At 43.6% G+C, this 12,187-nt stretch overlaps 1 protein-coding gene across 1 annotated transcript in view; it reads left to right on the top strand.

The window, feature by feature from the left end:
* Positions 1-3,743: 3,743 nt before the first annotated feature.
* Positions 3,744-12,187, top strand: part of MS4A7 (membrane spanning 4-domains A7) — a 10,572-nt gene continuing 2,128 nt past the window's right edge. The window contains exons 1-4 of the mRNA XM_007956429.1: positions 3,744-3,890; positions 6,531-6,665; positions 8,315-8,371; positions 11,353-11,559. Coding sequence (XP_007954620.1) covers positions 3,744-3,890; positions 6,531-6,665; positions 8,315-8,371; positions 11,353-11,559 — 546 coding nt within the window. The remainder of the gene's footprint in view (positions 3,891-6,530; positions 6,666-8,314; positions 8,372-11,352; positions 11,560-12,187) is intronic.

Raw genomic sequence — 12,187 nt, 5'->3', positions numbered from 1 at the left:
ACATCATTCCTCCCCTGGTTCATGACACCTCACCCATACTTCTGCCTGGATTTCAAAATTCCAAGAAATGAAAATTAGCTCCTTTGACAAGATTTTTATCTTTAATAACGCTTCAGATAAGGTACCCGAGGCTCAGATCACATGGGAAACTTGACCAAGGCATAGATCTGGGTCAAGGTCACTTATATTTATTGAGTATTAGGGAGTACCAGAGGCATGGCAAATGGCCCTCATCTGTATAATCATCATGAGTCTTCCTGATAGTATTAGCATCTTCTTTTATAGGTTATGAAACTGAAGGTGAATCAGAGGAAATACTCTGCCCATGGCTAGCTAATAAATATCAGCAATGACATTCTCATGAGTGTTAGAAATTTCCCATATGTACTGAGGGTTTATCATGTGCCCTGCTCTGTGTTGAGCCCATTACACACCATATCTCTTCTTGCCCTCACCACAACATCTGAGTTGACTAAAATAATTTGTCTATGGTGAGGTGAGTTTAAGGAAGTCTGGTGGCATAGTGGGTGTTGTGGTTACCTGGTGCCACTCTGACAAGAAATATACCACAAATGGGATGGCCTTAACAAACAGGAGTTTATTCTTACAACTTGGAAGCTTCAAGTCCCAGTTCAAAGTGCCAGGCTCTAGGGGCTGGGTGAAAGCCCCTCAACCTTGGGGTCCAACTCTGCCTTCTATTCCCAGCCCACTGAGCTAGAGGCTTTTCTTCACTCAGACAGCTGCTGGCTGCTGAAGCTGACAAACCCAAGGTTGACAAGTAAAAAGGCACAGTCCTGATATTACCAAATCACATGGCAGGCCATTAATTCAAGTCCATTGTAAATCCCAAGGTCGGCAAAGCATGGCAGACTGCTGAGCAATGGCACGGCTATATGCAGGGTTCAAGGTGCCATAAGCTAGAGACTATCCCCAAGGCTTCTCCTTATGTACAGGAAGCAGACCACATCCCAAAGGCAGCTACTCAGCTGCTTGTGGCAGATCGCACCATGGAGTTGATTGCCAGTCTCATCATGGCTAATAACTACCACCAGCTGCCCAGTCACTCAACCGGGCCCAGCCAAGTTGACACACAAACTGAACTACCACAGTGTGTAAGGCACTTGGCTGGTAACCAGAAGGTCAGCGGTTCAAACCCACCAGCTACTCCATGGACGGAATATGAGGCAATCTACTTTTGTAAGGATTTATAGACATTGGAAACTCAGTGGAGTCACTATGAGTTGGCATTAACTTGTTGGCAGTGGGTGATGGTGAGTTTAAGGAATCCCAGGGAAATGCCAATGGTTAAATATTTGGTTGTTAACCAAAATGTTGGAGGTTCAAGTCTACTCAGAGGCACCTTGGAAGAAAGGTGTGGTGATCTACTTCTGAAAATCACCAATTATAAACCCTATGGAAGGTGAAACCCCTGACACTACTGCCCCGAATCAGCCTTCAGGCCTGGAATAGATCTCATTCCTGTTGCTTAACTCTCAGACAAACAATAGATAGGTGTATGAGCTGAACACCTGCACCAGGGAGGTGCACTCCTTAGAACAGTCAACCGTGGAAGATCAGAGAGCAGCATTTCCACAAGGAGAAATGTAGGGAGGCAGGAATGCCTAGGCAAGAAGGACAAAGGGAAAGGGTAACCTAGGGAGGAAGTGGGAGGTGACATGTTACACTGCAGGGAAGGTAACCAGTATCAAAAACAAAAATGTGTATATGAACTGTTGAAAGTAAAATGGATCTGCTTTGTAAAATTTCACCCAAATCACAATAAAAAGTTAAAAAACAAAAAACCTATGGAACACTGTTCTACTCAGAAACACATGAGATTGCCATAAGTCATGATCTATTTGAAGGCAACTGGTCAATTTAGTAGTAATAAGTATATCTACTCCCCACTTATTGACTGTCTCATTATCTCAGGTTTCACATTTACAACAGTAAAAAATCTACTATCCAATTACTTTCCACATTAATGATGTACATTTAGCAGTAACAACCACCTAGGTGTGAGGCAAGAGTAAAACTGGTTGTGATGGTTAAAGTTATGTGTTAGTTTGGCTGGGCCATGATTATCAGGGTTTGGCAGTTATATAAAGATGGACTTTGGTAGCACGTGATGAAGAAATTCGGCAGTTACAAAATGCTTGATTTGGTAGTTATGTAATGAGGTAATCACCCTCCATTTTGTGATATGATGTGATCATCCTCCATTTTCCCATAATACCAATTTTCACATAATGACCTGGTCTTTAGAACCTACCATGTCAATAAGTCAGGAGTGTACAGAACTAAGACATGTTCACAGATGCAAGTAGAGGTCTAGTACTCTTTTACTTCTCTTCCACTAGTAATGAGATTTTGGGTGCTATTTCCAATCTGTTTCTGGCATGCATTCTATCCCAGAGAGCCTGGAACCTTGCTGTTGAGTTGATTCTGACTCATAACGACCCTATAGGACAGAGTAGAACAGCCCCATAGGGATTCCAAGGCTGTAATATTGACAGAAGCAGACTGCCACATCTTTCTCCCATAGAACACTGGTGGGTTCCAGCTACTGACCTTTTAGTTAGCAGCCAAGGGCTGAACCACTGTGCCACCACGGCTCCTTTGAGAGCTTGGAACCATCCCACAACATTGAGGTGAGGTATTAGGAAGCAGAACTCTGGTACTTTCAGGTGTTCTCAAGCTGTTACCCAAACTGTGGCTCTCAGGAGAAGGTTGTGCTGAGGACACACCTGAGGAGCATCTGAATGACTAAGCCCTGCCGCTGACACCGCAGGCCTAGCTACCCCGCTGAGCTACTGGACAGCAGACCGTCTGCTCTTCATTAACACTGGAACTTCCAATGGTAGGAAGGAAGAAAGGGGAGTATGAGGAGAAGTTCTGTGGTATTGAACAAACTACCAGGTCGACCCATTTCAGGTACTTCCCAGTATGCAAACAAAAGCTAATAATAATTATATTTACTACTATTTATTAAACACTTCCTATGCCCCAAGCTCAGTGCTTTGTGTAACTATTTTCAAAAATAGCAGTCACTTGAACTTATTAGCTTAGAGTTTCTGATGCGTAAAATTTTTTTTTTTTTTTACTAACTTTTTACTTGCAGATTTGTTATAAGAATTAGAGCTACTATGGACTAGTATCTGGAATTCAGCAGGAGTTCAATAAATGAGCAATGAGGCATTCTAGGTAGGAGAGGTCCTATATGGGAAAGGGAACTGAATATAATTCACCCCACATCTTAATGGAAAGAAAATTAAACCAGGATAGAGGACTGAGTAGTACCGGGGAAGCCTATATGTGCAGTCCTGGGGGATGTGGTGTGGGAATGCACCATTGGGGAGGAGGAGATACAGGGAGAAGGGAAGAGAAGCTGTGAGGAGGGGCTGCTTCAGGAGAGAAAGGCAGATACAGTTAGGGCTGTAAAGAAACTTCCGGGTGAAGTGTTTGTCTCTCAATTGTGGGATTACTCTCAAATTTTCGAGCTTTCTTCCAGTGACATACTTGTCGTCTACAACGGACAGACACTGCAAGCATGCTAGCATTCCATCGTTCCTCCTGCTCCCCACATTCTGAGGTGTTTTTTTTTCCCCTATAGACAAGTCATCCCTTGAATAATGAAGAAACACCTTCTTAGATTCCTGCCAAGTCCCTGGGAGGTTTATGCCTTTTAGTCAAAACCCCGGGTCCTAATTGAGTTCACTGTCTCTTCCAGCATCATCAGCATCATGCTATCACAGCCCAAGACCAAGGATTCCTTTAACGACTTCACTCCAAATGATGTCATTATTCCCCAGAGAAAGAAATGTGGCTCTGACTACCAAAAAGAGCATAATCTGAAGAATGGTCTTCAAAAGGAGGCCACAGTTCTTGGAGTAAGTCCATCTCGGTACAGGATAAGGGAATAGATTGTGACTGGATCCAGATTACAGATCTACAATATATATCTGGGAGAATATTTTGTTTTATTTTTTCCTTGCTGACTCTAAGCCAGATGGAGCATAAAATGGGGCTTTGTGGAAAGACTATATCCTCAGGCCTTTCTGTAAACTAATGAAAATCACCATGTCTTTTTTTTTTTTTTTTTACCAGAATGCTACTCAACTAAGTCTCTCTTAATTGTCTTTAGTGTAGTAGAGCTTTTGTAACTAACTGTATGATTTATGCAATATGATTAAACTAGACCTAATTTTGACCTCATTTTTGAGATGAGACAATCTGGACTCATCACACTTTTACTCTCTGTTTACATGAGTCACTACAAAACTCCCCAATACCCTAGCCTATCATCCCTCAAACCCAGGACTTTAATTCTCATATGGTTCTGAGTAACCTCTTTTAAGAATCAATTCTCACTTGTCCCAACTTTGGAAAATGGCTCAAATGTGTCCTCTGGAATTCGGGTTCAGTTAACAGTATAATCTCTGTCTTCACATCCTTTTCTCAAAGGTCCTTTTCTCTGTTGCACGATTAGAAATCAGCTACCTCCTAGCATAGTGGCTAAAGACATTTGCCTGCTAACCAGACGGCTGGCGGTTCAAACGCACCAGCCACTCCTCGGAAGAAAGGTTGGGCAATCCTACTTCCGTAGTGATACTGCCTTGGAAGCCCAAGGAGGGGTCGCTATGAGTCGGGTTTGACTCGACGGCATGTAACAACAACAACAACAACCTCCTAAGGGGACTGCTTTCACTGCAACACTCCACTTGGGGCATGAGGTGAAGTTGATATCCTTTTAGTTTCTCACAGATATTTCTGGATCAATCTTTCTTCCCCATCCCTGAAATAGCCTGCTTTAGAATCCCATGTGATCCTATCATGTACTTCACTCTCTCTCCTTTCACTTCTCCAGGTCATTCCACTGTATTCCTCGATAATGGTGACTCCCAGGTCACTGCCATTCCCTCCAGTAGAGTTCCAATCATTAACCTTGCCTATTTCAAGACCCATGTTGATGATGATTACAATACTATGTCCTCTCAGTTCCTGAGTCATGCCCTGGATCCTGTCGATAACATCAACAAACAAACAAACAAAAACCCACCACTGTCTTCATTTCACTTAATGGAATGGATAAGTGAAAAATAAATAAGTGAAGAAACTTGGAATGTAGAAGCAAGGTCTGTTTTTAACAGCACATAGGAGCTCTGGTGGTATAGTGCCTAAAGCATTTGACTGCTAGCCAGAAGGCTGGCGGTTCAAACCCACCAACCACTCCTCAGAAGGAAGATTGGGCAATCTACTTCCGTAGTGGTACTGCCTCAGAAACCCAAGGAGGGTCGCTATGAATTGGATCTGTCTTGACAGCTGTAGGGTTTTTCTTCCCTGATTCAGTGTCATCAACTATAACTTTGGGTAATAATCTTTTCTTTGCTTGCTTTGTGGCTTTTACTATGATACGTGCATGGTATAATGCATGGGATCTGCTTTACAAACGCTACCTGGGTGCTTAGCTGTGGAGTGGTTTTATTTTGAGGTTTATCTTGGGTCCCTGTCAGAATCAGGATTTGGGATGTAGAAAGCCCATGGGGCTGAGCAGAATAGGTTCTATGCCCATGTGTGTAAATTTTGTCATGGGAGCAGGGGGAAAATGTGTCCATACTTCCCAGCTTTCTGTTGGGATGTAGAGGCACAATTCAACTGTTCTTAGGAGCACAGGAAGAATAATGGGGGATAAGGTCATTACAATAGACAGGGAGCTATACAAAGCAGTTCAGCTTCCTCAGGAGCAAGAACAAATGCTGTTAGTCAGTGATCCACCCAGCTTACTGCAAAGACGACCTTAAAATAAGAAAGGTCCTGATCATCTCTTACCACGATCAGCATATATCATGTCCATGGCATATTCAAATGCACCTGAGTCAAGAACTTTGCCTACCAAAATATAACCCTTTAAGATTTTATGAAAGTAAAAAATAGTTAATTTTTCTTAGGAAAGGTGAACAATACCATTCTTTTTTGTTATTGTGCTCTGGGTGAGAGTTAATTGGTGTTCCATTCAACAATCCACACCCATTTTGTTTTGTGACATTCATTGCATTCCCCACAAAATAATAGCACTCTTCCCACTTCCCATTTTACCATTTCTCTTCATTCTTCTTTCCTGTCCCTTCCTGTTTTCTTAGCTTTATCCCTGGGTATATGCTGCCCTATTCATCTCATATGATTGATTGTTCTACTAAATATGTACCTCCCTGGAAATACTGTTCACTTTACAGGTCTTTCTATATTTGGCTGAGAGTTGACCCATGAGGGTGAGTTCAGTTCCAGGCCTAAAGGGGATCTAAAGGCCATAGTCTCAGGGGTACCACTAGTCTCTATCAGATTACTAAGTCTGGTCTGTTTTAAGATTTTGAATTTTCTCCCACATTTTTCCCCCCATTCTATCCAGGCCCTCCCATTGTGATCTCTTTCAGAGTGTCAGCAGTGGTAGCGGGGCACCATCTACTTCTTCTGGTCTCAGGATCGTGGATCAATTTTTAAAATCTCTTTCCCCATCTATTCTTGTCTTGCAGACTATCCAGATCCTGTCTTGCCTGATAATTTCAAGCTTGGGGGCAATATTGGTTTCTGCTTCCTACTCTTCCCACTTCAACCCAGAAGTCTCTACCATTCTGATATCTGGATACTCATTCGTAGGATCTCTGTGTGTAAGTAGAGTGGGGTCTCCAAGAGGGAACCTGCTTTATGAATGCTCCCTTCGTGCCTTGTCATGGAATAACTCAGTCCTCAAGAGGTTGGGACATGGGAGAAGAAGGCCAAGGCCTTAGACTTTCCCCTATTATTGTCCCACATTCTGTCTCTCCTATGCAGGGAGAGGAGTTGGATCTGCCCTCTTTCAGGAGTAGCCAAGAGGGGCGTTGGCGGGGGCAGAAGGCAAGTGGGGAAGGTAATATACTGGATACATCATATCAGAACAGCATTTCTCCCCTTGCTGTGTTCAGCATGCCCCTGGGAAAATGTCTTCATTTTTGCATGCTTTTTTGTGGCTTTGATGAGGCCATTGGAGTCAGTCCTTTTACATGTTCTCTGTCTCTCCCCACAGCCACCCAGAGCTAGGTCACACCTCCTAAGTTAAGAAGACATTGTCCTTTGGTCTGTTAGTTCACTGAAATAACTCAGAGAATTCACAGAAGATATTATATGTATGACTACCAGTTTTATTACAGTAAAAGGATATTATTAAAAATAATCCATCTGGTAGGTAGAAAGCAAGAAGGCCATTTTCAAACAATAAAATGAGTACCACCAGCAGATGTCACTGGTTTGCAAAGAATTACTGATGGTAGGATTAATGGGGGAATAGGGGCACTCTTGCTATGTGTTAAGGGGCAATCCTGAGCACGTGAAAAACTCATTTAATTGTCTTCCATTCAATGACTTATGAAGACGAGCTGAGTGGATTTTTTTAAGTAGTTTGAACCACCTCACCCCTCCAACAAAGGGACACTTCCTTCCCATGTAGCATCTTATACAAATTCAAAAAAAAAAAAAAAGGAACTCATTCTGGGCAGATAAATTATACAAGGCATCATGTCTGTGAGGTCATACACAGAGACTTTGCTCCTGCCCCCAAAGTATAATTTATCCTTGACTTCTCTACCCAGTTGCGGGGTGTTCCACCTTCCCTTATAAAAGCTGCAATTAGCTCATGCTGGCAACGTGGGACTGTCTTTGGGATACCCAACCCTCAAGGCACAAGCATAACTGGTGTTTCAGCTTCTCAGAACATCCTCCCACCATAAGCTATATCCTTAATACCAGTGGGATAAAATATTGACTTCTAGGCCCTTATGGTGGAAAACTCCTCATGTTTGACCTTGCCCTTCCCATTTGCCTCAACTTCCAGAATGGCTCACACCACCTACATCAACAGCTTGAAGCCCATGTATTTCCATGTCCTAGCCATTTTAGAATGCTTTCCCAAGTGCTTCTGTTGGCTGCCCCCATCTTTCTATTTCTTCAACTCATTGGACTGTCTCATCCTCCTCTCTTTCAAACTTAAAATTTAACAACCCTCCTCCCTTCCACAGACACCTTCTCCCCAGGCTTCCTCAGTTGCTAGGATTTCCATTAACATAAAGCCTTCTCCTCTCAGCATCTTCCTGTTCTTCAAAGTCAGTGTAGGTACCCTGAAGGCAGAAATTGTGACCTCTTATCACTAAGGACCCACACCATTCCCATAGTGTTATCTCCCTAAAGGCTTTTCAACATACGTATTGACTGAATGATTGACAGTAACACATTAGTCACATTTCCACAAGATAATTGAACTGACCATTTCTCTCTTTCTGAGCAGTTTGCCATTACGGGATCCCTCTCAATTACCTCTGGGAAAAAATCAACTAAGCCCTTTGTAAGTATGAAAACCATCAAATCTCAGCTAGTCAGAATTGAAGGAACTTAAGGACTAATTTTTCTAGTTAAAAAAAAAAAAAAAAAAAATCTCCATTATACACTTTAGGGAAATGAGGCTCAGAGCAGGTGAGGGAGACCAAGGTCTCTTGGATAGCCCATGGCAGAACTAGTAGTAGAGTCTAGACTTCTTGCCTTCTAGCCCAACACTCTTTCTCCTATAAAATGATCCTCCTGTGTCATATTCCAAGTTTGGAGAGGGTTTACTTACATTATTTAAGCATTAGAAATTTTCAAATATACTACAACAATAGCTTCATGAGAGAATCAACATAAAGCCTGTTCCCAGGAGGCAGAGATCAATTACAGTGCCTAAGGCATTTGATAGGAGCTCTGGTAGCATAGTGGCTAAAGCACTTGACTGCTAACCAGAAGGCTGGCGGTTCAAACCCACCAGCCACTCCTCGGAAGGAAGGTTGGGCAATCCTACTTCCGTAGTGATACTGCCTCGGAAACCCAAGGAGGGGTCGCTATGAGTCGGGGCTGACTCGACGGCACATAACAACAACAACAACAACAATGCATTTGATGGCTAACCAGAAGGCCAGTTGTTCAAATCCACCAGCCACTCCTCAGAAGGAAGGTTGGGCAATCTCCTTCCATTGTGATACTGCCTAGGGAACCCAAGGAGGGGTCGCTATGAGTTGGATCCAACTCAATGGCAGTGAGTTTTAGTTTTTTCCCACTTCATCATTTCTGATATCAGCCACACATACAGCATGTTCTCTGTCTCTCCCCATAGCCACCCAGGGCTAGGTCACACCTCCTAAGTTAAGAAGACATTGTCCTTTGGTCTGTTAATTCACTGAAATGACTCAGAGAATTCATGGAAAATATTACACGTATGACTACCAGTTTTATTACAGTAAAAGGATATAAATTAGGATCATCATAAAGAAGAGATTCATGGGTGATGGGAAGATTTCCAGTGTGGAGCTACCTTGTCTCAGAGAGAGCATGTCACCTTCCTTTCACTGACCCAGAAGCTCTCTGAAGCTTATTGTTTCAGGTTTTTACTGGCCAATCTTCCATGATATGTTAACTCATGCCTCTTGAGGCTCGTTGATACCAGCTTCCCAGCTGAGTCCTTTCTGGTCAAGCCAGCCCCCACTCACCAGCACAAATCCTCAGGTATAGCCTGGAGGTACCAGACCAAGGCACCTCATTTACTCCAAGGGTTATTTCTCAAGAACTAAGGACAAAGGCCACCTTACTTAGAGTAAAACTAGGTCTTTCACCCACATTTATTGTAGCCTTTATATATTTTCTTGGCCACTGACGAGAGTATTAGGGAGCAGGCTGGGAGCTCCTTCTCTGCCCAGGAGAGGACATCTTCACTTGGACTGCAGGAGACCATCTCCACCCAAAAAAATATCCTTGGTAACTGGAGTGACCAAGAAAAATGCAAATGAAAGTAAGGTGGAGGGAGAATGAGGGTGAGCAAATGCATATTCCTATCTATAAAAGTTTCTAGACAGTACGTGGCATGGTCATGAGAGGGGCAAGTGTGTGATGTCAACATCGACAGCAGAGCTGGAGACACCCCACTACCTATATCTCTCTTGATTCCCACAAAATCCTTAGAATCATTCTATTGTCCCAAAGGTTCTAGAAAATGACATTTGGTCCTTCCAGGGGAACCCAATCTATGCTTTCTCCTTCAAAGAAGGAGGCACTTCAGAAAAAAGGTAGATGCAAGTTAGACAAGTCAGTCAGTCCCATGAGAACACAATTCATCACATCCTCTTCTGGATCCTATTCTATATTTTGGGGAGAGGGCTCTCTCGAGGATATGGTGTATCCTTTGTAAAGGCAATGATATGTCAGGCTTTGTGCCAGAGTCCCAGGACATGTTCTTCTCTGTCTGAACATCACTGGAGGAAACTGTGTTAGGGATGATGGTTGCCCTGTCCTCTTCTCCCTTGCCCTGCAGCTACATGGCTGCAAGAGCTGAGTCACCAAAGGAAGAACAACTGATTGGGACACGGAATGGTCTTTGCCCAAAACTGCTACATGTGCAATGGAGCCCACATATTGTCACGTGGAGCCCACTTGGTTGTCCAATCACCCCAAACATAGTTTTCCCTTTCTATGTATTCAGGGGACTTGGGAGACCACTTCATAGATCAGAATGTTTATCTTACATCTTTTATAAATGATAAAGTAAAGCTCAGCATGGGAAGGGACTTGTTGAAGCACACAGAGAGGGTCGGGACATGGCTGGGACTGGACTCCAGGTTTTCTGCTCCTGAGTCCAGAGCTGTGACCCCATCCCATGCTGTCACTTGTTCTGTTAACTTTTCAAGACTTGGTATCTTAGTCCTTGGGTTTAGATGGCAGCTTCAAGCATTATGAGCACATACCAGTCTCACACACCTTCTCTGTGTCTTCATCCATGACCTTAGGAACTTCCTGTGTCAGGATGTGGCTTTTCTTTGTGGCTGTGTGGAAGAGGCAAAGTGAAGAGTTGCTATGGAGAAGAGTAATGGCCTCAGTTGCTTCCTCCTTTCCCCACCCCCACTCTAGTCTGATAATTTCTTGCTTCTAAGAGCGTGGAGGAGAGAACCACACAATCAAAGCCCACACATGTCTGGTCTTGCCATCTAAGGAACCTGAAGGTCTATTCTTGCCTGGTGTTCCCAGGCTGGGCAGAGGGAACAGGCGATAGAACTCCTGTCCCCAAAAAGGAAATTATTCATGCATTCTCTCATTCAACCAATGTTTACAAATTATATTAAGTGTCACAATAGAGAGTGGGTAAAAGTAGAGAGAGGAATCCAATGCAATCTGTGCCTCTTAGAAGTTCACAAATTAGAGGGGGAAACAGACCCAGGAGAGCACCATTGCTGGCCGATGGGCAGAGGGATGATGGCAGCAGGGCTGCTTAGGTGATGAGGGCCTAAGCCACCATTTCTCTTCCAGGCCATGAGCAGCCTGACTTCCAATGCTGTGAGTGCTGTGGCCTCTGGAGCAGGCCTCATCCTTCTCGCTGACAGCTTGATAGCCCTGGGGACTGCCTCTCAGCAGTGTGACTCAGAAAAGACACATCTATCATCACTGCCTTACTCAGACTACTATTATTCAATATATGAAACCACGGACTGCCCCCAGGCCAGTGCCAGTCTAACAGTAAGTAGCTTCAGATGGAATATCCCGTCATGTGAAACCTCAGCATATCCCTTTGCATAATCTTTGTTTTTTCAAACAATTCTAATTCTGTTGGTCTGAAACTGGAGGCAGACAGAAAACACAAATATATATGACTGAAAGAGATCTCTCTGCATGATACGGGGAAATGCATTGTGTAAAGTCAAAAACAGAAAGCAAGAGGAGCAGTGGGAAATCTATCCTTCCAGTCATCTTTCTAAAGTAGCAAATAGTCCACCCTCAGCAGGTTGAAGTTCTGCCTTTGTGGAGCAGGCATTTTCTCCTAAACATGTTGTTGTTGTTGTTGTTGTTATGTGCCGTCAAATCGGACCCGACTCACAGCGACCTCCCCTTGGGTTTCTGAGGCAGTATCACTACGGAAGTAGATTGCCCAAGCTTCCTTCCAAGGAGTGGCTGATGGGTTTGAACTGCCAGCCTTCTGGTCAGCAGTCAAGTGCTTTAGGCATTACGCTACCATAGGCAGAAATAATCCTTCTTATTTGGATTTTATTTAGCTTTTGAGATTTTCTCCTCTGGGTCCTTTTGCTGGGATTGGAGGCCCTTACCCTTTAGAGATGGTTGCCTTCTGATTGTCAGTAAGGACAGACTA

The sequence above is a fragment of the Orycteropus afer genome, unplaced genomic scaffold, assembly GCF_000298275.1.
Source record: "Orycteropus afer afer isolate SDZICR_OR568_19922 unplaced genomic scaffold, OryAfe1.0 scaffold00622, whole genome shotgun sequence".
NCBI classification, from domain to species: domain Eukaryota; kingdom Metazoa; phylum Chordata; class Mammalia; order Tubulidentata; family Orycteropodidae; genus Orycteropus; species Orycteropus afer.
Note: the sequence above shows the minus strand (reverse complement) of the source record. Positions and strands in the feature narration are given on the sequence as shown.